Source organism: Amblyomma maculatum, chromosome 1, assembly GCF_055883805.1.
Source record: "Amblyomma maculatum isolate TAMU_Amacu chromosome 1, ASM5588380v1, whole genome shotgun sequence".
Taxonomy (NCBI): domain Eukaryota; kingdom Metazoa; phylum Arthropoda; class Arachnida; order Ixodida; family Ixodidae; genus Amblyomma; species Amblyomma maculatum.
In genome coordinates this window covers 160154797-160176417 of record NC_139344.1, presented here as the reverse complement: position 1 = coordinate 160176417, position 21621 = coordinate 160154797, and the positions used below count along the sequence as shown (strand labels likewise).

General features: G+C 44.6%; 1 protein-coding gene across 1 annotated transcript in view; it reads right to left on the bottom strand.

Moving 5' to 3' along the window:
- Positions 1–5199: 5199 nt before the first annotated feature.
- Positions 5200–21621, bottom strand: part of LOC146204748 (ATP-binding cassette sub-family F member 1) — a 94253-nt gene continuing 77831 nt past the window's right edge. Inside the window, exons 15-17 of the mRNA XM_084589456.1 lie at positions 20919–21080; positions 5665–5737; positions 5200–5584 (exon numbers count right to left, since the gene is read on the bottom strand). Of these exons, the coding sequence (XP_084445582.1) occupies positions 5400–5584; positions 5665–5737; positions 20919–21080 (420 nt within the window). The 3' untranslated portion in view covers positions 5200–5399. The remainder of the gene's footprint in view (positions 5585–5664; positions 5738–20918; positions 21081–21621) is intronic.

Below are 21621 nucleotides of genomic sequence, written 5' to 3'. Positions count from 1 at the left end.
CAAGATAAAGTAGACAGGATGTTGGCAAGAGACATTATAGAGCCTTCGAGCAGCCCCTAGGCGTCACCTGTCGTGCTTGTTCAAAAGAACAACAATACTTGGAGGTTCTGCGTTGATTACAGACACCTTAATAAGGTAACAAAGAAGGACGTTTACCCCCTGCCCAGGATAGATGATGCCCTCGACTGCTTGCACGGTGCCAGCTATTTCTCTTCCATTGATCTTCGTTCCGGTTATAGGCAGATCGCAGTCGACGAACGAGACCGAGAGAAGACTGCCTTCGTCACTCCCGATGGTCTCTACCAATTCAAGGTGATGCCTTTTGGCCTGTGTAATGCGCCCGCAACATTTGAGCGCATGATGGACTCTCTTTTACGCGGGTTCAAATGGACGACATACTTGGGTTATCTTGATGACGTCATTGTTTTTTCTTCGACCTTCGAGAGCCATCTTCATCGCATTGATGCCATTCTTGGAGTCTTCCAAAGAGCTGGCCTTCAGATGAACTCGAAGAAGTGTAGCTTCAGCCGGACGTGAACTCAAGGCGGTCGGACACTTGGTCGATGCCCATGGCATTCAACCCGACCCTGACAAAATTCGTGCTGTGAGTGCGTTTCCTGCACCCCGCTGTACCAGGGACGTGCATAGTTTTCTTGGCCTGTTCCTATTCTCTGCGGTTTGTCCCCAACTTTGCGGAGACGGCTCGTCCACTCACTATTTTTCTGAAGAACGACGTTCAATTTTGCTGGGACCAAGACCAATCTCAAGCCGTTTCTGCGCTCATTGCAGCCCTCATCAACCCGCCCGTCCTGGCACACTTCAATCCCTCAGTGCCCTCAGCCCCAACGGAGGTACGCACTGATACCAATGGTCACAGTATTGGTGCCATTCTCTCCCAACAGCAGACGGGTTGCACTCACGTCATTACTTATGCCAGTCGCCTTCTTTCTACGGCTGAGCGGAATTATTCGATCACAGAGTGTGAGTGTTTAGCCCTCATGTGGGCCATTACTAAGTTTCGCCCTTATTTGTTTGGTCGCCCGTTCTGTCATCACCATCACCACGCCTTATGTTGGCTTTCTACGCTGAAGGACCCTACCGGTCGCCTGGGGCGTTGGGCCTTGCGTCTACAGGAATACTTTTTCTGTCGTCCACAAGTCCGGCCGGTTGCACGCTGATGCCGATTGCCTGTCCCGCAACCCGGTATATCCGCCACCTGAAACCGAGTGTGATGATGACACCTGTGTGTTGTCCATCTCAGGCCTTTTAAACATTCGCCATGAGCAGCGCTTGGATCCCAAGCTTTGTATTATTATCAACTGCCTTAGCACTGACCACCCTGACGCTTCGCCTGCTTTGTTTGTGCTCCACAACGGCACCTTAAATCGGCGGAATATGCGACCAGATGGCGCCGAGCTCCTGCTCGTGGCCCCGAACACCTGCGTGCCACCGTTCTTCAGCAGTTGCACGACGCGCCCACTGCGGGCCATTTTGGTGTATCTTGTACGTACGACAGCATCCGCCGGCGCTTCTTTTGGCTTGGTCTCTACCGCTCCGTTCGTCGTTACGTGGTTTCTTGTGACCGGTGTCGGCGACGAAAAAAGCCCTCGGTTGTGCCTGCTGAATCCCTGCAGCCGATCGACATCCCAATAGACCCATTTTCTCGAGTTGGCTATTGATCTCCTCGGGCGTTTCCCTCTGTCTGCTTCAGAGAATAGATGGATTGCGGTTGCCACGGACTATACTACGCGCTACACTGTCACACGAGCAATACCCACCAGCTGTGCAACTGACGTGGCTGCGTTTCTTCTCCACGACGTCATCCTGCTCCATGGTGCGCCATGCCAGCTGCTCACTGATTGTGGCCGTTGCTCTCTTGCTCAAGTAGTCGACGAAGTCCTCGGGTACTGCTCCATTAAGCACTATTTCACTGCCGCTTACCATTCACAAACGAACGGCCTCACCGAACGGCCTCACCTTACGCTCATGGACATGCTATCAATGCACGTATCGGATGACCACCGTGATTGGGATATTACTTTGCCATTTGTAACGTTCGCTTATAATTCGTACCGTCACGATACAATGGGCTACACCCCCTTCTACCGTCTATTCGGCCGTGAGCCTTCCCTTCCGTTTGACAGCATACTGCCTCCCACCGCTAACGCCATCTCCCGAGCTGACGCCGCCTGTGTTACTGCTCGCCGCCGACTGGCTTCATCTCAAAACACACAAAAACGACGCCATGATACTCGTCATCGGGATGTCGAGTAGGGCCGTGTGAGAAGCTCTTGCCGCGCTACACAGGCCCCTACCGTGTTTTACCGTTTTACGGCCAGTCACTTCCGTGACATGAGATAACCCCTGTGCACCCACCACAACAGTCCGCTCTGGCGAGTACCGATATCGTTCATGTCGCCTGAATGAAGCCGTATAACTCCACCTGCAGTCAAACTCACCGGGACTGTGCTTTTCACGGTGGCGGTAGTGTTATATATATGCCATCTCTGAAGGCAGAAGACTAAGATCACGAACAGAGACAAGACGAAGTGATAGCAACGGTTGGTACTAGAATGTTGACGCTGCTGTTTGTGTGCTGTCATCTTGGACTAACCTTCTTGAACCAACCTTGTCACGTTTTTTGTACAAACTCTAGTCTCTTTGCTATCTCAAAGTGTCGTTATCCGTATTTCGTCACTCATCGTCGCTCCACCTCACTGTCCCGGAAGAACAAGGCCTGAAATTTAGTCTTTGCATTTCCGTATTATAACTATGTTTGCGATGGCCAGTTCTGCCGATTCTCTGGAGTGCCGTCAGGTTTCTTTTATGCAAAGTACCACACCTGCATATATAACGCCTTGCTTTACCAACCTCTACGAACATGCTTGCGTGCCCTGTTGCGTGCTTTACTCAAAACAGGATAATCCGAATTCCTCTACCGCCTTTTCAGCGCAATTTACTCTATATACTTCCATATCATACATCTCAGTCATGCTGCAATCTGATTATTTATGGAAAGTTTTAATTACTTTTGAAGCCCGCCACTCCCAGCATCGCACGGCGAGCTACAAACCTTCTCGACCAATCGAAATACCGCGGCGCAAGGCCGGACATCTACGGGCCACCGCCGCCTTTACCTGATATGCGAGACCTGCCTGGTGGTCTCCCTCCAACAATCCTGCAACCAGCGTGGTGTTTCAGTGAAGGCGTGCAAATGAAGAGGCGCCACATATGTCGGGCAAGCTAGCGCACTTCTTGCGCAGGTTTTCTCAGCGCCTACTTTTTTTTTTTTTTTTTTTCGCGCTATGTACGCCGACGGCGAGGAGCTGAGGAACAAGCGCACGCTCTAAAACCGTGCTGAAGCCCATTTCTTCTTTCAAAACAGTCCAAGAAATATATAGTTGACATTGGACGAAAGAGGACACCATTCCCTATAGCGACGTGCTTGGATGTTGGCAGCATATGCACTGAGAAAATTTTGGAACGTTTCCATGCGCAACATGGGCCGCGCTTCCGCCCCGGTACTTTGACACAACTCCGGTATGTACAGCTGCCCACAGACTCAACACGAATGACAGAAATGTTTGGTTTATGGGGTTTAATGTCCCAAAGCAGCTCAGCCTATGAGAGACGCTGTGGTGGAGGACTCCGGAAATTTCGACCACCAGGGGTTCTTTAACGGCACTGACACTGCACAGCACAAGGGCGCCTTGCTTTTCGCCTCCAACGCAGTAAAAGTTATGTTTTCAGAACCATTGTATTTTTAGAGCAGTATAAGTTATGTTCAAAAGATACAATGGTTCTGAAAACATATTCTTTATTTTCCCATTCTATTCTAGGACACTCGGCTTTTTTTTTTTCTTTTTTAAAGAAAGGGTCGACCTCAGAGTTGTCCAGCGAAATCTGGAAGCTACTTTTTGAAAACTTTTATTAGCATTCCTATGCTGGCGCGGTACTGTAGTTGCACCCTCCAACCGTTAGCCGAACCGGGCGATAGCAGCGTCATTAAAGTGGATAAAAAACTGGAGCGGCAGTTGAACTGGAAGTCAACACAGCCTATGCGGGACGCAAAGCAAATGAACGTCTTCAACTGCCGAAGGCAGTTCAAGCACACCGCATGGCGTCACTTCTTTTATCTGGCTGATGTGGGGCTTTCTCAAGCGGTACCGCTGTTGGAAATGGGGCCGCGGCGCGTGGTGCCGTGCGAGTAAGCTATTCGCGTGTTCATTCTCATCGGCGGCCGCAAAGAACGTGAGGCTCTCGCAGAGCGGTTCTGACGTGTGCGTGAAACGCTCGCCGTGACACTGGAGTATAAGGCAAGTTTCATGGCGTTGACTTCGTCCTGGGTGAGTCTTTCTCAGCGCAAGTCAAACGACAGGGCGTGAATAAATCGTAAACACCCCATCACTGACTCTATTTTCAGGCACACTGCTGATGTGCTTGTACTATATCGACACACTTTGTTTATATACATAACACCATCTATCATAACTTTCTACAGCTCTCTCTTTCCCACTGCAGAGTAGCAAGCCAGATAATGAACCTTCAAGCAAACCTCTCCCCATGTAAGCCTTCTCTTTCTCGAACTGAGAATTTGCTCCAGCAACTGTTAGCATGAAAATGAAAAAGTCTACAACAGAACATGTTTTTTGTGAGTTCATAGTATCGGCTTCAAAATGCACCATCATGTTCACTGCTCAAGGGGGCAGATGCATTCCAGGTCTTTCACAATTTCTTTCATGTGTGAATATATGTAAATGACCAAGGGAATTCAGCCACGAGTTCCACAGGGTAACTACTGCTCGAAGTCGCACAACTGAGGCTGCCTTCATGCAGCCATGTGCCAATCTATGCAGCTCAGCCATGCCACTGTAAACAGCCTCATTTCATTTGCATTCAGCATAATTGAAATACTTTTCAGCTTCGTTCAAGTTTGGATCAAAGGTTCCTCAAGCTAGCTGGAGACCGACGCAGGCAGCAGAGATATCCGTGAATCTATAGTAAGTTGCTGTGAATTTAAAATTTTATTTACAGCTGTATACTTACTTTGATATTAATAAATATAATTTAAAGTGCAAAAACAAATGGGCTTATACCTAAAATCTCAGCACCCAAAAAAATTCATGAATATTTAAAGAAGTCCAAAGCCAAACTTAATTCAAGGCTGCTACCCAAGCTCAACAGACACAAGACAAGAGCTGCAAAGAAAATAATTGGGCTAATTTATTTTCGCAGCAAACACCATATCTAGCTTTTTGTAAAACACAGTGGCTGTATGTAACAACATTTAATAATCATTTAAGAACCCACTCCAATTTTCCACAGTTGCCATTTTTAAATACTAATCATTTGTTGCCAGCGGAATACATCTGCATGTCTTAGTTGAGAGACTAATGTTGTTATTCCATCGCTTGTCGAGCAGCTATACTAGGGCTATTAACAGTCTCTCCTAAAGATTCGAGAAGTTCCTTGCGGTAGTCTTCAAAGTCTCCATCAATTTCTTCTATGGTCTTGTGCTCAATCACCCACAGCTGGCAATTCGTTTCCCGTATGAGACGCTCATCGTGGCTCACGATGATGACACCTAGAACAGTGAAAAACAAAAATAAGACTATGGCTGAGCATGGCTGCACGAGGAAAGTGAATTTGAAACAAAGGCCTTACCGCCTTCATATTCTCCAATAGCCTCTGCCAAGGCATCAATCGATTCAATGTCCAAGTTGTTTGTAGGTTCATCCTGTGAAAAGGAATTATTCAGTGAACACGGAGCATGAAATGTACTTTGTCCCGTTAAACAATTTGCATCATTCATTAAACCCATGAAATTTGTAGAGGGCCTTACCAAATAAGTAGCGAAATAACTTTTCCCATGAACATGTTACAAATGTAAAGAAATTAGATATACAGCTGAGCATCACTATAATGAAACTAATGGGGCTAGCAAAAAAATTCCGCTGAACTGAAATTTCATTCAGGCGAAATCATCCCAAAACACCGCCAGATTGAACTACAAAGTCCAAAAACATTACAGAGAAGTCGGTCAGCTGCCTCAGGCTTTTTTTTTGTCACGAGTGCCCTGGTGCGATTTTCAGTGAGCAATTATATCATAATGCGAACGTTGTACGTGGGAACCAATAACACTGTGGGTCAGAAAAATGTGTCCATCACATTTAGAGCAGACAGTGGTGTTACCACAGAGTACGATATATATAAAGAGGGGACACTCCCATAGGGCCCCAGCGGGGCGCTGTGCGCACAGCGGCACACAGCGGAGTCAGCGAAGCGTGCCAGCCTCAGAGCGGGGCGCTTCAAAATATCAAACCTCGGAGGCCGGGATGCTACTTTCAGTTTCGGTTTTTCGCATGCATCTCATAGCTTGATACAGAGGTGTTTGCGCCACTTGCACGAAGTAGTTACCGGCATTGTTGAGCGGAGGCAGTACCTGAAGCAATACAGAACGATGTTGCTCGTCATCAACCCACTCTCGCGCCCCTTTTATAGGGCCCGACAGGGACGCAAAAGTGTTTGCACAGGCATATGGGGCTATAAATAAAGCAGAACCCTTTGAATCGGGAGGTTGCGGCGCATGCTACCTAGCCGTGACAATACTATTTGCACTTATTCTTGCCTTACTTTTAGTAAGCAAATATTCCATATTACGTTTCTTCGACTTGTCTACAGTCTATTTTTACCTACATACAGTACTGAAGCTAAACTTTTTTTTTTTGTAGATGCAACGCCATCTGGCGGAGTCGTGGAACCTCGAGCTGGGCCGCAAATGGCGTCGAGTATCCTCTCTTCATATATATGTTACTCTATGGTGTTACATGATATTGGATATGGGTTGATTGAGACTCTGGCTCCGAAGAAAATGGGAGCATCGATTAATACCTTTGTGTGGGCGAGTCGGTGACGCATCATGCAGAACAGGAGCGCAAAAAACCAGGACACAAGGAACACAAGTCCTGTTTCTATGTATTCCTTGCGTCCTAGTTTTTTGCGCTCCTGTTCTGCAAAATGGGAGCTTACACTTGCACTTCGTCCCAAGGCAGCCAGCCCAAATGTCATGACCACCACGCAATGGCAGCATTCGTGTGTGTGTGTGTGTGTGTGTGTGTGTGTATGCGCGTGCGCAAATGAGTGGGTCAGTAGGAGTACACATCAATCCAGCTCATATTCTTAGTGAAAGAAAGCAGCGTGTGCCGAGGGAAGTGCAGATGGGTGGCGATATGCCTATTTTATGATCAAATACATTTCTTTTTTTTTTTTTGTTGCTATGCTTATTGCCTCGGGGCATAAAAATAATGTTATAAAGGATGAAGGGTATGATCAAATAAATGAAAAAAGGTTGGCTGATGTAATGAAGTCAAAGAGTGAACGATGATGCGGTCCCTGCGTCCAAGCAGCATATGACTGCGGATTATGGGGGGAGAGGCCAGCTGCCACAAGGTGCTGGATCCGCATCGGCTTCAGCGCTGGACATTCCCACAGCAGGTGGTGAATATCGGCTTCTGTATCTCTGGACTTGCAGACGGGGCACCCAGGGTGGGGATACAAATCTTGAAATTGAGGCCACTTTCGAGTCACTGGAGGTGTTAGGGACACTCCAGCCCGAATCCTCCGAAGTGCCACCTCCTCTGCACGGATTAGACCACGGGGGAGGCTTACCGTACATGGAGGTATGAGAGCATGTGTACGGCGTCGGAGGTGCTCCTATCTTGTTAAAATTAGGGCAGCATTATTCAATTTTATCCAGTTTGGCAATGTCGAAGTACATTTCTAAACCTAGCTCCAAGCAAAAATTTCACTGGAGCAGAAATGCGTCCCAAAAATGCTTCGTTGAGGTGAGAAATTTGTTACATTACTTTCTATGGCAAGCTGACGGGGAATCAGAAATTTTCGTTGAAGTGGTGTTTGTTGCATTGGGGTTCAATTGTAATATTCAGCCTTTGAAGTTTTCTTAAGCCAAAATCTATCTTCTTTTCCAGTTGACTGTTGCCTGTGAGAAGCATCCTACATGTTGCCACCACTGCTCATGGTAAACCGTACTCTCATCGCTACAACTTTTCCTAGACATGAAACAAAAGCTACCGAGTCGGAACTTGCTCTCGCTTCCTACACAGATTTCGTTTGCAGCTATTAGTGTTCTCCTAAAACATTGTACATTGTTAATATACATTTCGTAAGAAAAGACTGACGACTAAAACAAATTTGCTCTGCAAGTATAGCTACAAGAGACTTCCAAAATGGCTCCAGCTACAACATACATGCTGCAAAGGTGCCAAGGAGAAAGCAATGAGGAAAGGCGGCCAGACATGCCATCGTGTGATCGAACTATATGCCTGAATGACAGTCACAAACGCTCCACCCTTTTAGCCTTCCTTTTACTGACAAGCAAAGCTGTCCCCAAGTATAGCAGGGTGGTAGAAACATCCACGCAAAAAATCGAAGGTAGTGAGGTACCTAAGCAATACACAACACTGCTCCTATGACAGGACATGCCTCTATGATGGCATAAATCACATAAAATCCAACATACAAAAATGAAATAAATCTTAATGCTGAAAGTTGTTCGCGAGCAGTTCAGTTCAGTCGTTCAGTCGTGTCCGACTCTTCGTGACCCTATGGACCATGTCACGCCACGCTTTCCGGTCTCTCACTATCTTCCTAACATCACATAACTTCACTGCAGTGCCTCGAGGATGCCATCTAACCATCGCGTTCGCTGCCTACCCCTTCTCCGGCGACCCTCAACCTTTCCCAACATCAAGTCTTTCTGCAGCGACTCCTCTCTTCTCATCAGATGACCAAAGTAGCTAACTTTAGAATTTGACCCTCCAATGAGCAGTCTGGGTTTATGGTCGACAATATCGACTGATTTGATCTTCTGTCAGTCCAAGGAACTCTCAAGAGTCTTCGCCAGCACCACAATTCAAACGCGTCAATTCTTCGGCGGTCAGCCTTTTTCACAGTCCAACCCTGGCATCCATACATCACAACTGGAAAGACCATAGCACGAGTTATACGGATCTTGGTTGGCAGACTAATGTCTCTGCTCTTTACTAGGCGGTCAAGGCTAACCATTGCTCTCTTTCCCAGAAGCAGGCGTCTCCTAATTTCATGGCTGCAGTCTCCTTCCGAGGTAATCTTGGAGCCCAAGAAGAGAAAATCTGTCACAGCTTCCACTTCTTGTCCATTGATGCTCCAGGACTTGATAGGGCAAGACGCCATGATCTTTGTTTTTTTAATGTTCAGTTTAAGCCCAAACTCCTCACTCTCTTCTTGTACGCGCATCAGGAGTCTCTTGAGTTCCACTTCACTTTCTGCCATTAAAATGGTATCATCCGCATATCTAAGGTTGCCGATACGTTTTCCAGCAATCTTCACTCCAGCTGAAGACTCGTCCAGACCGGCCTTGCTCATGATGCACTCTGCATATAGGTTAAATAGGCAGGGCGACAGTATGCAGCCTTGCCTCACTCCTTTCTCAATCGGAAACCAATCAGTAAGACCATGCCCAGTTCTGACTGTGGCCTCTTGTCCTTCATACAGGTTCCTGAGGAGACATGAGGTGAATTGGAACTCCCATCTCTTGGAAAGCTTGCCACAATCTGCTGTGATCTAAGCAGTCAAACGCTTTCGCGCAGTCAAACGCTTTCGCATAATTAATAAAGCAGAAGTAGATGAGTTTCTGGAACTCTCTTGCTTTTTCCATGATCCAGCGAAGGTTGGCAATTTGGTCTCTAGTTCCTCTGCCCTTGCGAAACCCAGCTTGCACGTCCGGAAGCTCCCGATCCACATACTGCTGCAGCTTACCTTGGAGGATTTTCAACATCACCTTCCTAGCATGCGAAATAAGCGCGATCGTGCAGTAGTTGGAACAATCTTTGGCACTGCCTTTCTTTAGAATGGGGATGTAAACTGACCTCCTCCAATCCTGTGGCCACTGCAGGGTTGTCCAAATCTTCTGACATAATGTATGTAGAATGTTAACAGCGTCATGGTTGAGGGTTTGAAGCAACTCAGCTGGAATGCCATCAATTCCGCTAGCTTTGTTTTTAGCAAGGCTGGCTAAGGCCCATTCAACTTCACTCTTCAGGATGCCCGGCTCAAGATCAGTAATCACAACCGTCTTATGTTGGGTTTGCACATTCGGGTCCTTCTTGTACGCGAGCACTACTTGCCATTTGGGACTATATAAGGTGGATAATATTTCAACAGTGAGACTGATCTGCAGAATTCGTTATGAGTGAGGCCGTATTGAAGCAGTGATTCTGCATCACTTTAAGACAAACAGCAGGCACACTGCTCCTCACCACTACCGCTTTATTAGCATACACGCCACTTTGAATAGATTTCCTCGTGACTGCCCGCTAGCCCCCAGGATTATAGCCTTATATGCACAAAAAACAGTGCTTGGTGAGGGACACTTCAAGTTTCACCATTGTTTCGCCATAGCGCATGACCCTGCTGATTTGAACTTCGCTCCACTGAACCTCGGAAACACATTGCCACTTTACTGGCACAAGGAAAACCAAGGGTCACCGTCATTACTCAACGCACAGAGCTTAAATAGCCGGCTGATGCATCTACACATCAATGGGCATGGGGCAGCAGCGATGATGCTGCCAAAGCTGTTCTGCTTTCTTACGCAGGTTAGTTACCCATATTCACTTTACTCTAAGTGTACCAGTAACCACTGTTTGCTGCTCGTCCCATGCCCACATATTTTGGGATGCGTCGTTGCCAATTGTTGTCACGTTGTGCAACTACTTTTGTTATAGACCTCTCCCGGCCTACGTCACGAATGACGTATCGGAGGAGGGGCGAAGCGGCGGCCGTCACGTGGCTTGGCCTGGTGAGCAAAACATTCCGCTGCTGGTGGCATGGCGCAGAGGATTTGGTCTCGTCTGGTGACAACTTGCTGTGTTTTCCGCAATGCCGCCAAGCTCCCGCGTGGTGTGATGCGATATTCGATCGCAGGTGACCAACTGCATGTTTCTTCCAGTCTATACGCGGTCCAAATGTGTTTTTCAGCTGTGCAAAGAGCGAAGCGATGAACGTCGTGCGCTGGCAGGCCTCGATATTGTTCTTGACAGTAAGCACATTTTTCTAGTATACAAGTGCGTTCGTGTAATTCTGGGAAAAAGAACAAGCCCTTATTAGTTTGCTTTATTGCCCTTCCAAACGAATCGTGCTGAATGCTGACCAATCGCGCTCTAAAAGGCCCGGGCGGCATGCGATCAATTGCAGCACTTTTAGAGATTCTTGCTCGGCATATAATTTATTCCAGTTCAGTAGGCCAAAACGGCTCCCAAGGTCATGCCAGCGGCATGATCGCAGAAGTACAACAGCATCCCTTGACGAAATCGTTATATAGCTCGCTCAAAAGCTATCGTGTCCCAAGCGGAAAGGGTTTTTACTGAAATCATTTAAGCGCCCTTATGAATATTTGTACGCCTTGCATGATAGTTATTATGTAGTACAAATCGCGCTTTGTTACTTCCCATACCACGGGACTCATTCGCGTGTTATTGCTAGCTTCCTTGTAATACAGTTTTGGTGACAGTACTACACCACTACGCGGAAATAATTTTGTTTCTTTGTCTGGCCGAACATAACAAAAACTAAAAATGTGTACTTGAGATGGAAATTATCCAGCCGAGCACGAAGCTCGCGGGTGCGCTGCTGTTTTCACTCATAACTGCCTACGCTTCGTGGGGCTCACAGTCAATTTTGTGAAGATTTAAAAAAAGAGAAAAGAAAATTATGCCTGTATTATGCTTGCATTGACCCATTTTCCAGCATGCTTACATCCTATGAGTTTCAAGCGTTTGGTAGGACTTCAGGTCGCCCGCAAGCGGCCGTGCCAGTTCATTGAACAAAAATAATTGCATGCATGCTTGCCGAGACTGTTATCTTTTTCAAGGCAAAAATTGCTAATATGTACGTGTACTAAGGAGTGCCGCATATTGTACCAGATCAGAATATGGCTATCGCAAGATTTGAAGCAAAAAGAGCACAGCAGTGAGCAGCTTCCCGCCGCTCTTTGCAACAGGGAGACCTGGCTGAAAGGGGCGCTTTTGCCCACCAAGCTGGGTTTCTTCGGCGCGCCCCCATCGCCATGTGCCTCCCTGACGTCACATTGTTTGCAAACAGGGAGAGGTATATTGGGAGATGTGGAGACAAAGCCAGGCCCATATAAGCAAAATCTGGATAACACCGACATATCAGCTGCCATAAATGATCTCGGGACATGTTTGAATGAAGTAAAGGCTAATCAAGAAAAGCTTGAGGCCAGACAAAAAAAAAAAAAGACTTGAGGCTGATCAAAAACAGCTTGAAACTGACCATAAGCAATTTGAGGCAGGCCAAATGGAGCTTGAAGGTACTGTGTCAGAGGTATTAGATCAGATGGAAGCTCTCGAAGCAAAGGCAAGCGGGTTCGCAGCTTTTTAAGATGATGCCAACGTGCAGCAGGTCGTATCTGATGGTGTTCGCAATGAAAGTTCCTCCCTTTGGAGCTGCCTTGATGAATTTGAAAATCAGTCCCAAAGAAAGAACTTTATATTTTATGGTGTCACTGATGAAGTCGCTGAAACCTGGGCTCAGTCTCGGATGAAGATATGTGCACTCCTGCTGAAGTATCTTTCTTTAGAACTTTCGTATGAATAAATTTCAAGGGCCTACAACCTTGGTACTGTGTTCGTTGAAAGTAAATGCCAGCCTACTGTTATGAAGTTAGCTTCATCCAAGATTCAGTAAGTATTCTTGCTCAATGGTCAAAACGGTCAAGTGTACAGTACAAGATTTTCGCAGAGCACCTAGGAACTCCCAGAAAAAGCTCTTAGAGTACAGGAAAGCAATTGGCACCAAATATAACCTAACCTACATTACAACAGGCTATATGTAAATGAAAAATGCTAAGTTGAAAGCTACTGAGTACACGTGGTGACTGCACTGCCAGCAGGCACTTCGACATCACCAAGTTCTGCGTACGTTACTGGAGATGCCAGCATGAGAAGCTGGAGTGTAAAGTTCTGGTAAATAAAATGCTTTAGTAATTTGTGCTTTTGGTGACCCTGTATCTTTATAACACAGGTAATTTATGCTTGAAGGTAATGTTTTGATTATATTTACAATAGCTGGCCTAAGAATCGCGATTCACACTTATTTAAATTTGCTTTTAGCAATCGAAAACATTTGCTCGAAAATTTTCCCCACATAATTATCACACCCCCGTAATTTCGCATTAATTTTCCTCGAAAAAATGTGCAAGCATTATGCGAGTAAATACGATAAGTGGCCACAATGTGAAATTGACCTCTCTTTGCCCTCACTCCCTCCCCACCATCTGAGACTATAGAAATTACTAAGAAATCATAAGAAAGCAGATTTCCATGCCATTAATGCAGACCTCGCATGATTGTGAGAGCGTTTTTTCACAAGAACTGGCTGTTGCTAAAGAGAAAGTGAATGAGCTCACAGAAAAATTCATTCCAATTTGTCACGTCTGCTGTTCAACCCAAGTGCCCTGGTTTAGCTCATAGCTGAAGCGTCTGCTAAATAAGGAAAAACGCGTTTATCAGTTCTTAAGTGTGTCACACTGCTTTCGTCAGCTGCAGGAGTGGATGGTATTAATTACAAATTTTTGTAGAGTACATACTTATATTCATCACTAATTCTGTCCGAAATTTTCTCTCTCCTCAGCACATTGTTACCTAACGACTGAAGAATTGGCAAGGTGGTTCAGTCTGGTAACGTTAACACTCCTAATAATTACAAACCTATTCAAACCTATTTCATTACCATCAATTCTGTGTGAAATCCTTGAACAGATAATTTGTTCCAGCCTTGTTAATTATACGGAATTAAATTCATTTTTTAGTGACTCACAGCATGGGTTTTGCAAGAATCATTCCTGCAAAACTCAGTTAATTGCATTTACTAACAATTTGGTTTTTTCTTTGGATTGGTGTTCTCTGACTAACTATACTTTAATTTATTTTGCGAACATTTTGAGACCACATCACACTAATTATTACTTCTTAACCCTTTGACTGTTTTTGCCGTACGGATACTGCGCTAAATGCATTGCGTTTAAAAAAGTTTGACACTGGGGGGTGAATCTTTTTTCGGAATATTCAACAGTCAAAGGGTGAAATGATAATACCATCCTGAAAGTGTTTCTTAAGTAATCGATTTGTAACTGCTAATGACCATAATTCCCTCATTTCCCCTGTAACATCTGGCATTCCACAAGGTTCAGTACTAGGCCCCCTACTTTGCCTCATTTATATTAACAATCTTTTCTCCTCAATTAGTTCCAAAGTAAGACGTTTAGCTGATGATTGAGTTTTGTATCGAGAAATTACCAACTTAGGTGATGTGTGTGCTCTTCAAAATGATTTAAACAATATATTGGAACTTGGTGTGATACCTAACTTACGAATCTCAAAGTTAGCAAACGTAAAGTGATGTGAATTACACGCATGTCTAAACACACCACGCAATGTTCATACTTATTCAATAAGACCCCATTGATCCAAGTTGACAAATTTAAGTATTTCAGTGATCTTTCATGAAAAGAATACACTGAACACATCACTAATCACGGTAACCGCCATGCTTGGTTTCATCCACTGCAACTTATCACTTGCCTCTGCCTTGTTAAAACTGCTCCTGTATAAAACTTAGTATGTGCAAAGATTGGATATGCTGCATCTATCCCACAAACATGTTCACTGATTTACTTGAATCCATCCAAAACCACTCTGCTAGACTTATATCGTCTAATTACTCTTGGCATGCCAGCATTTCCCAAATGAAAAGAGCTCATAATCTTCCAGATCTTTTCATTCGCAGGAAGTTGGGTGCAGATGTGACATCCGCTATGACTCGCTGCAGTGACCGCAGAGCCCAATTCTAATGCAAGTGTTATTGTATATTGGTACAATATTTCGCTTCACAGCTAGCTGCAAGAAAAAGCACAGCCACATCAGTTGCGCGGTCGTTATTCTATAGAGCAATGAAACAAAATAAAGTGCATGGCACTACACTGTAGAGCCTGCTGATCAAATCTGGTGCTGCAGTCACTGCAACACATCAGCAGCAGATGTCCTGTCTGCACCAAGCTTCAAGCGCATCCAATGAGCTAAGTTTGACTTTTGGACTGGGGGGAAAAAAATAAATAAAAAATAAAACTCCAAATTTCCTCACGTTGAAGGGGTTAAGGAAATTAGTTTTCCCTCATTTCAAAAACTGATACGGCAATCAAACTCCAACTGGCACTCGGAGTATGACTACCTTTATTACAGATTAAGAGTTCTTGTTAATCAGTTGCTTAGGACTGTAGGTAATTAGTTCTATATTAGAAGGGTTTTGCCGTTAGAAGAGTTTTGCCCCAAATTGTGTCTGCCCAGGTTGAGAGTTTGCTGCTGCAAATATTTTTTTCTATTTGGAACTCCAAAGCTTTAGCAAATTTTGAAGAAGTTCACTGAGACACCTAGTACATAAGCTGGCTAACATACGAAGTGTACAAGTATAAAGCAAACTTCTATGCACACATTTCAATTCTAACTGGAAATTAACAAAACTAGAAAAGTCAGACCTGAAATTGGAAAGAGAGCAAAAGAACACCATCCACAGTTACATCGTACTGCTGATCTGTGTCGGTTAACAAGTGCAGGGTAAAAGAGTGCCACTTTAATCAAACCTTTCTAATGCCAAGCTGAAATATCGATGCATTAAAAGGCATGTCGGGCAAGTTTTTTTCCTTCGTTTTTGCCTTAGAACATTCTCAAAATGGTTGCTGTAAAACAAAAACTGACTGACCTAAATAACTTTGTTGATGGTGTTGGTAGCTTTCTTTCCCCAAATGCTGATACAGTATAGGTCACAAGATAAATTTGTCTTTGCAGGTGTATGCCTTGTGGCTTATTGCATTTTGCCAGCAATAAGTGTCGTGCTTTAAGTCGATTTTTGGTAGAGCATCTTCATGCTATGCCAACTGAAGCAATAAAAAACTTCAGTTCAGTCGATCAGTCGTGTCCGACTCTTCGTGACCCTATGGACCATGTCACGCCATGCTTTCCGGTCTCTCACTATCTTCCTAACATCACTTAACTTCATCTGCATTGCCTCGAGGATGCCTTCTAACCATCGCATTCGCTGCCTACCCCTTCTCCGGCGACCCTAAACCTTTCCCAACATCAAATCTTTCTCCAGCGACTCCTCTCTTCTCATCAGATGACCAAAGTAGCTGAGCTTTAACTTTAGAATTTGACCCTCCAATGAGCAGTCAGGGTTTATGGTCGACAATAACGACTGATTTGATATTCTGGCAGTCCAAGGAACTCTCAAGAGTCTTCGCCAGCACCACAATTCAAACGCGTCAATTCTTCGGCGGTCAGCCTTTTTCACAGTCCAACTCTCGCATCCATACATCACAACTGGAAAGATCATAGCACGAGTTATACGGATCTTGGTTGGCAGACTAATGTCTCTGCTCTTTACTAGGCGGTCAAGGCTAACCATTGCTCTCTTTCCCAGAAGCAGGCGTCTCCTAATTTCATGGCTGCAGTCTCCTTCCGAGGTAATCTTGGAGCCCAAGAAGAGAAAATCTGTCACAGCTTCCACTTCTTGTCCATTGATGCTCCAGGACTTGATAGGGCAAGACGCCATGATCTTTGTCTTTTTAATGTTCAGTTTAAGCCCAAACTTCTCACTCTCTTCTTGTACGCGCATCAGAAGACTCTTGAGTTCCATTTCACTTTCTGCCATTAAAGTGGTATCATCCGCATATCTAAGGTTGTTGATACATTTTCCAGCAATCTTCACTCCAGCTGAAGACTCATCCAGACCGGCCTTCCTCATGATGCACTCTACATATAGGTTAAATAGGCAGGGCGACAGTATGCAGCCTTGCCTCACTCCTTTCTCAATCGGAAACCAATCAGTAAGACTATGCCCAGTTCTGACTGTGGCCTCTTGTCCTTCATACAGGTTCCTGAGGAGACAGATGAGGTGAATTGGAACTCCCATCTCTTGGAGAGCTTGCCACAATCTGCTGTGATCTACGCAGTCAAACGCTTTCGAATAATCAATAAAGCAGAAGTAGATGGGTTTCTGGAACTCTCTTGCTTTTTCCATGATCCAGCAAAGGTTGGCAATTTGGTCTCTAGTTCCTCTGCCCTTGCGAAACCCAGCTTGCACGTCCGGAAGCTCCCGATCCACATACTGCTGCAGCCTACCTTGGAGGATTTTCAACATCACCTTGCTAGCATGCGAAATAAGCGCGATCGTGCGGTAGTTGGAACAATCTTTGGCACTGCCTTTCTTTGGAATGGGGATGTAAACTGACCTCCTCCAATCCTGTGGCCACTGCAGGGTTGTCCAAATCTTCTGACATAATGTATGGAGAATGTTAACAGCGTCATGGTTGAGGTTTTGAAGCAACTCAGCTGGAATGCCATCAATTCCGCTAGCTTTGTTCTTAGCAAGGCTGGCTAAGGCCCATTCAACTTCACTCTTCAGGATGCCCGGCTCGAGATCAGTAATCACAACCGTCTTAAGTTGGGTTTGCACATTCGGGTCCTTCTTGTACAGTTCTGTGTATTCCTGCCACCTCTTCTTTATCTCTGAGGCTTCAGTGAGGTCCTTGCCTCGTTTGTCCTTTACCACGCCCAGCTTAGCACAGAAGCTTCCTTTGATATCTTTGATTGTCTTATACAGAGCTCTTGTGTTCCTTAATTGGCTGTTGTCCTCAACTGCTTGGCACTGTATGTTCAGGAAGGCATTCTTATCTCTCCTTGCTATTTTCTGAATATCCGCATTGAGAACCTTGTATCTTTCTCTTTCCCCCATAACTTTTGTCATCCTCCTTTCTTCAGCTATTTGCAAAGCCTCTTCAGATAACCAGTTTGCTTTCTTGCATTTATTTTGCTTTGGAACTACCTTAGTAGCAACTTCTTGTATTATATCACGAACATCAGTCCACATCTCTCCGGGTTCTCTGTCTTCTAGATCTAATTCTTGAAATCGATTCCTCACTTCCACAGCATATTCTAATGGAATTTGATCCAGATCATACCTGAAAGGCCTTCTAGTTTTCTGCGCTTTCCTCAATCGAAGCTTAATTTTGGCAACAAGAAGCTGATGATCGGTGCCACAATCGGCCCCAGGCCTTGTTTTTACTGCTTGTATAGCGCTTCTCCATCTCTGTCGGCAAAGAATATAATCGATCTGATTCGTGTACAGACCGTCCGGTGAAGTCCATGTGTACAGGCGCCTCTTGTGCTGTTGAAAATGAGTATTCGCTATGGTCAGGTTGTTTTCTTGACAAAACTCTACTAGCCTCTGCCCAGCTTCATTTGACTCGCCAAGACCGAACTTGCCTATAATTCCGGATATTTCTTCACTCCCGACCTTAGCATTCCAGTCTCCTATGAGAAAAACGACGTCTGATGATGGGGTGCAGTCTAAAAGGCATTGTAGGTCCGCATAAAATCTCTCAACGTCAGCTTCTTCTGCAGTAGTGGTCGGTGCATAGACTTGGATAACTGTTATGTTGAAAGGGTGACCTTGGATCCTAAGTGAAATCATTCGGTCGTTTTTGGGGTTGTACCCTAGCACTGCTTTGCCCATTCTTCTGTTTACTATGAGAGCGACCCCGTTCCTTCTCTTGGATTCGTGCCCACAATAAAAGACATAAAGGTCGCCGGAGTTCCATTCCGGTCCACTTGAGCTCGCTGATACCCAAGATATCAATGTTCAATCTGTCCATTTCTCGCTTGACGACATCCAGTTTACCTTGCGTCATAGATCTTACATTCCATGTTGCTATGTGATATATCTCCTTGCAACATCGGACTTTCCGGACGCTTCCCGACACATCCACCACTGAGCGTCCTTTTGGCTTTAGCCCAGCCGCTTCATTTGTCCTGGAGCTACTAGGAATCGCCCTTTGTTCATCCCCAGTAACATGTGGGACGCCTTCCAACCTGGGGGGCTCATCTTCCGGCGCCATATCATTAATGGTATTGTGACTCATTAATGGTATTGTGACTGGCCATAGGGTTTTCTTGGCAGGAAATACTGGAGTGGGTTGCCATTACCTTCTCCAGTGAATCACATTTTGTCAGAACTCTCTGCCGTGACTTGTCTATCTTGGGTGGCCCTGCACAGCAGAGCTCACGACTTCATCGAGTTTCACAAGCCCCTCCGCCACGACAAGGCAGTGATCAATAAAAAACTTGTATATTTTCAATTAACTAATTTTCGGCCAATAATTAATTGCAGCTCAACAGATAGGCTTTGGATATTAAAAAGCAGCTCCAGCAAAGCAACTAATCCCTGATGCAACAACATTTCATCTACACTCCAAATGTTTCTTTTGCATAATATCAAGTTGCAACAACAGGAGCGCAAAAAAGGCACCACAATTTCTGTGCAGAGAAAAATCCCGTGGCTAAAATACCTACCACATGAACTGGAAATCACGACTGCACGTCAGGCTTCTAATAACCCAGAAAATTACATGAAACAGCACATTCCAACAAGAAGTTATGAAGTCCAGCTCATCTGTACAACCGGCATATAACCTCATTGCCTGTAGCAATGGCCAAAAAGTTTCACAGTCAAACATCAGACTCTGCCGGATTCTGCTCAAAGTATGCATGAACTTGTGTGCTTAGTTTCAGCCAGCACTGGCTGGGCTTGACACTTTCACTTCTCTTCATATGTTGCATTGTTGTCTGTATCACCATTCTGTCACAATAAGCACTACGATTATGTGTCAACTACGGGCGTGCGAATACTGAAATTTTCAAATACACACATGGATTAGGAATATGAGAAAAAAATTGCATTTGAATATGAAATATCTAATCAATGAAAAAAAAAAAAAAAAAATAGCAAGCACCCGTCGTTTTTTATTTTCTGAATTCACATCATATTTGGAAATAAAATTAAACCAGAATTGTACAGAAGTGTATACCCTGCTGAAGAATTCACTATAAATTTTATACAAGATTCCATATAAGAGTTTTTTGTACAGGAAGGACCTGCATGAAACTGGCTGGAGCTCTCATATTCGCTGCTGAATACCGTAAACTTTAGTTAATTCAAGCTTCAAGGGACCAGAAAATATGTCCGAATTAACCAAAAGCTCGAATTTTTGAATGAGCCTGCAAAAATTGTGGAAAACCATTTCCATCACAGTAATTGTATCTGATGCACACCTGCACAATGGATGTCTGCATTTAAGATGAAACTGAAGTGAGAACGACATTTTTTTCTGGTTTCATCAAGTGCTTCACTTTGCGCACTTTCTAGGGAAGGCTCTTTTGACAAAAAGGCTATGTGCGTTTTGAGGATGTTCCACTGCACAGTCAACATGGTCAAGCATTTCAGTCAGGCATGCAGTGCGATGAAACTGCGAGGAATTTTCGGTGTACTATTCAGTATTTTTTAACACATATGAATCGAATAACAAACATATTCGATTCGTATTTGAAATTTTGAATATTTGCACACCCCTAGTATTTATATCACTAAAGCAACAATTATGCATCCCTGAAAAGAATCCCCTGGATTCAGCACAAAACAATATAGTACTTTTAACTGCACTGCTTACAACTGTGCAATAATTTTGATTAACGAAGATGTCCAGAAAATCTAGAGACGTTTCATAGCACCTACTGGATTATGCAATTTTTAAGTTCTGGTAATTTTCAGACAACCAGGAGAGAACACCTGTACTAGAAGTGAAAATGTTTAAAGATCTAAAATCCTTGGTAATCACAGTCAAGCCCTACCCCAGTTAAAGCTACGAAACACCACTCTTGGCGGGCGCAAGCATTAGGACTTTGGGCAGTCTCTTACCACTGAGCTAAACAAAGAAAATTGCTCAAACTCACCAAAATTAGCACATCAGGTGCTCGGAGACAGAGCTCTGCCAGGGCCACCCGGGCCTTTTGGCCACCTGACAAGTCACTGTTTTTGATAGTGTGGGCATGGCTCACCAGTCCAAAGCTACCCAGCTGCTTTCGTGCATCTTGGTAGTTCAGGTTGAACAACCTCTGAAAGTAAATACCCACCACATAGACACATCATCAATACAGACAGCTGATCATAAAAATGATGCATAAAAAGAAAAATTAACAAATCACAATCAAGTTTCCTTATTAACAGAGAACATCGGCTGTTACAAAACCATACAAGCTGAACATAATGCTAGACAATAATTTAGAAGCAATAACTGAAACAGCACATGAAAATTTGCCCACTGAGCTATTGCCAGCTCCTAAATTTAAATGAAGAGGAAGACTCCAATTCATCTCACTTCAGTGTAAAAGTGGCTGTCAAGAAGGAAAAATTCAACAACACCCATTGCAGCTGTGATACACAGGACTTTTCTTTTATTACAGTAGAACCTCGATGATATGAATCTCACGGGGTCGCAAAAAATTCAGATCATCCGAACATTCGTATCATAAAAATGAACGAAAATAAGTATGCAGAAGCATAGGAAAGGCAGTTGCACATATCTGGGGCCAGACTACGCACCGCTCTCAAAAGGATCATGCTCAAAATTGCTCTCAAAGGCCTATGTTCTGACCG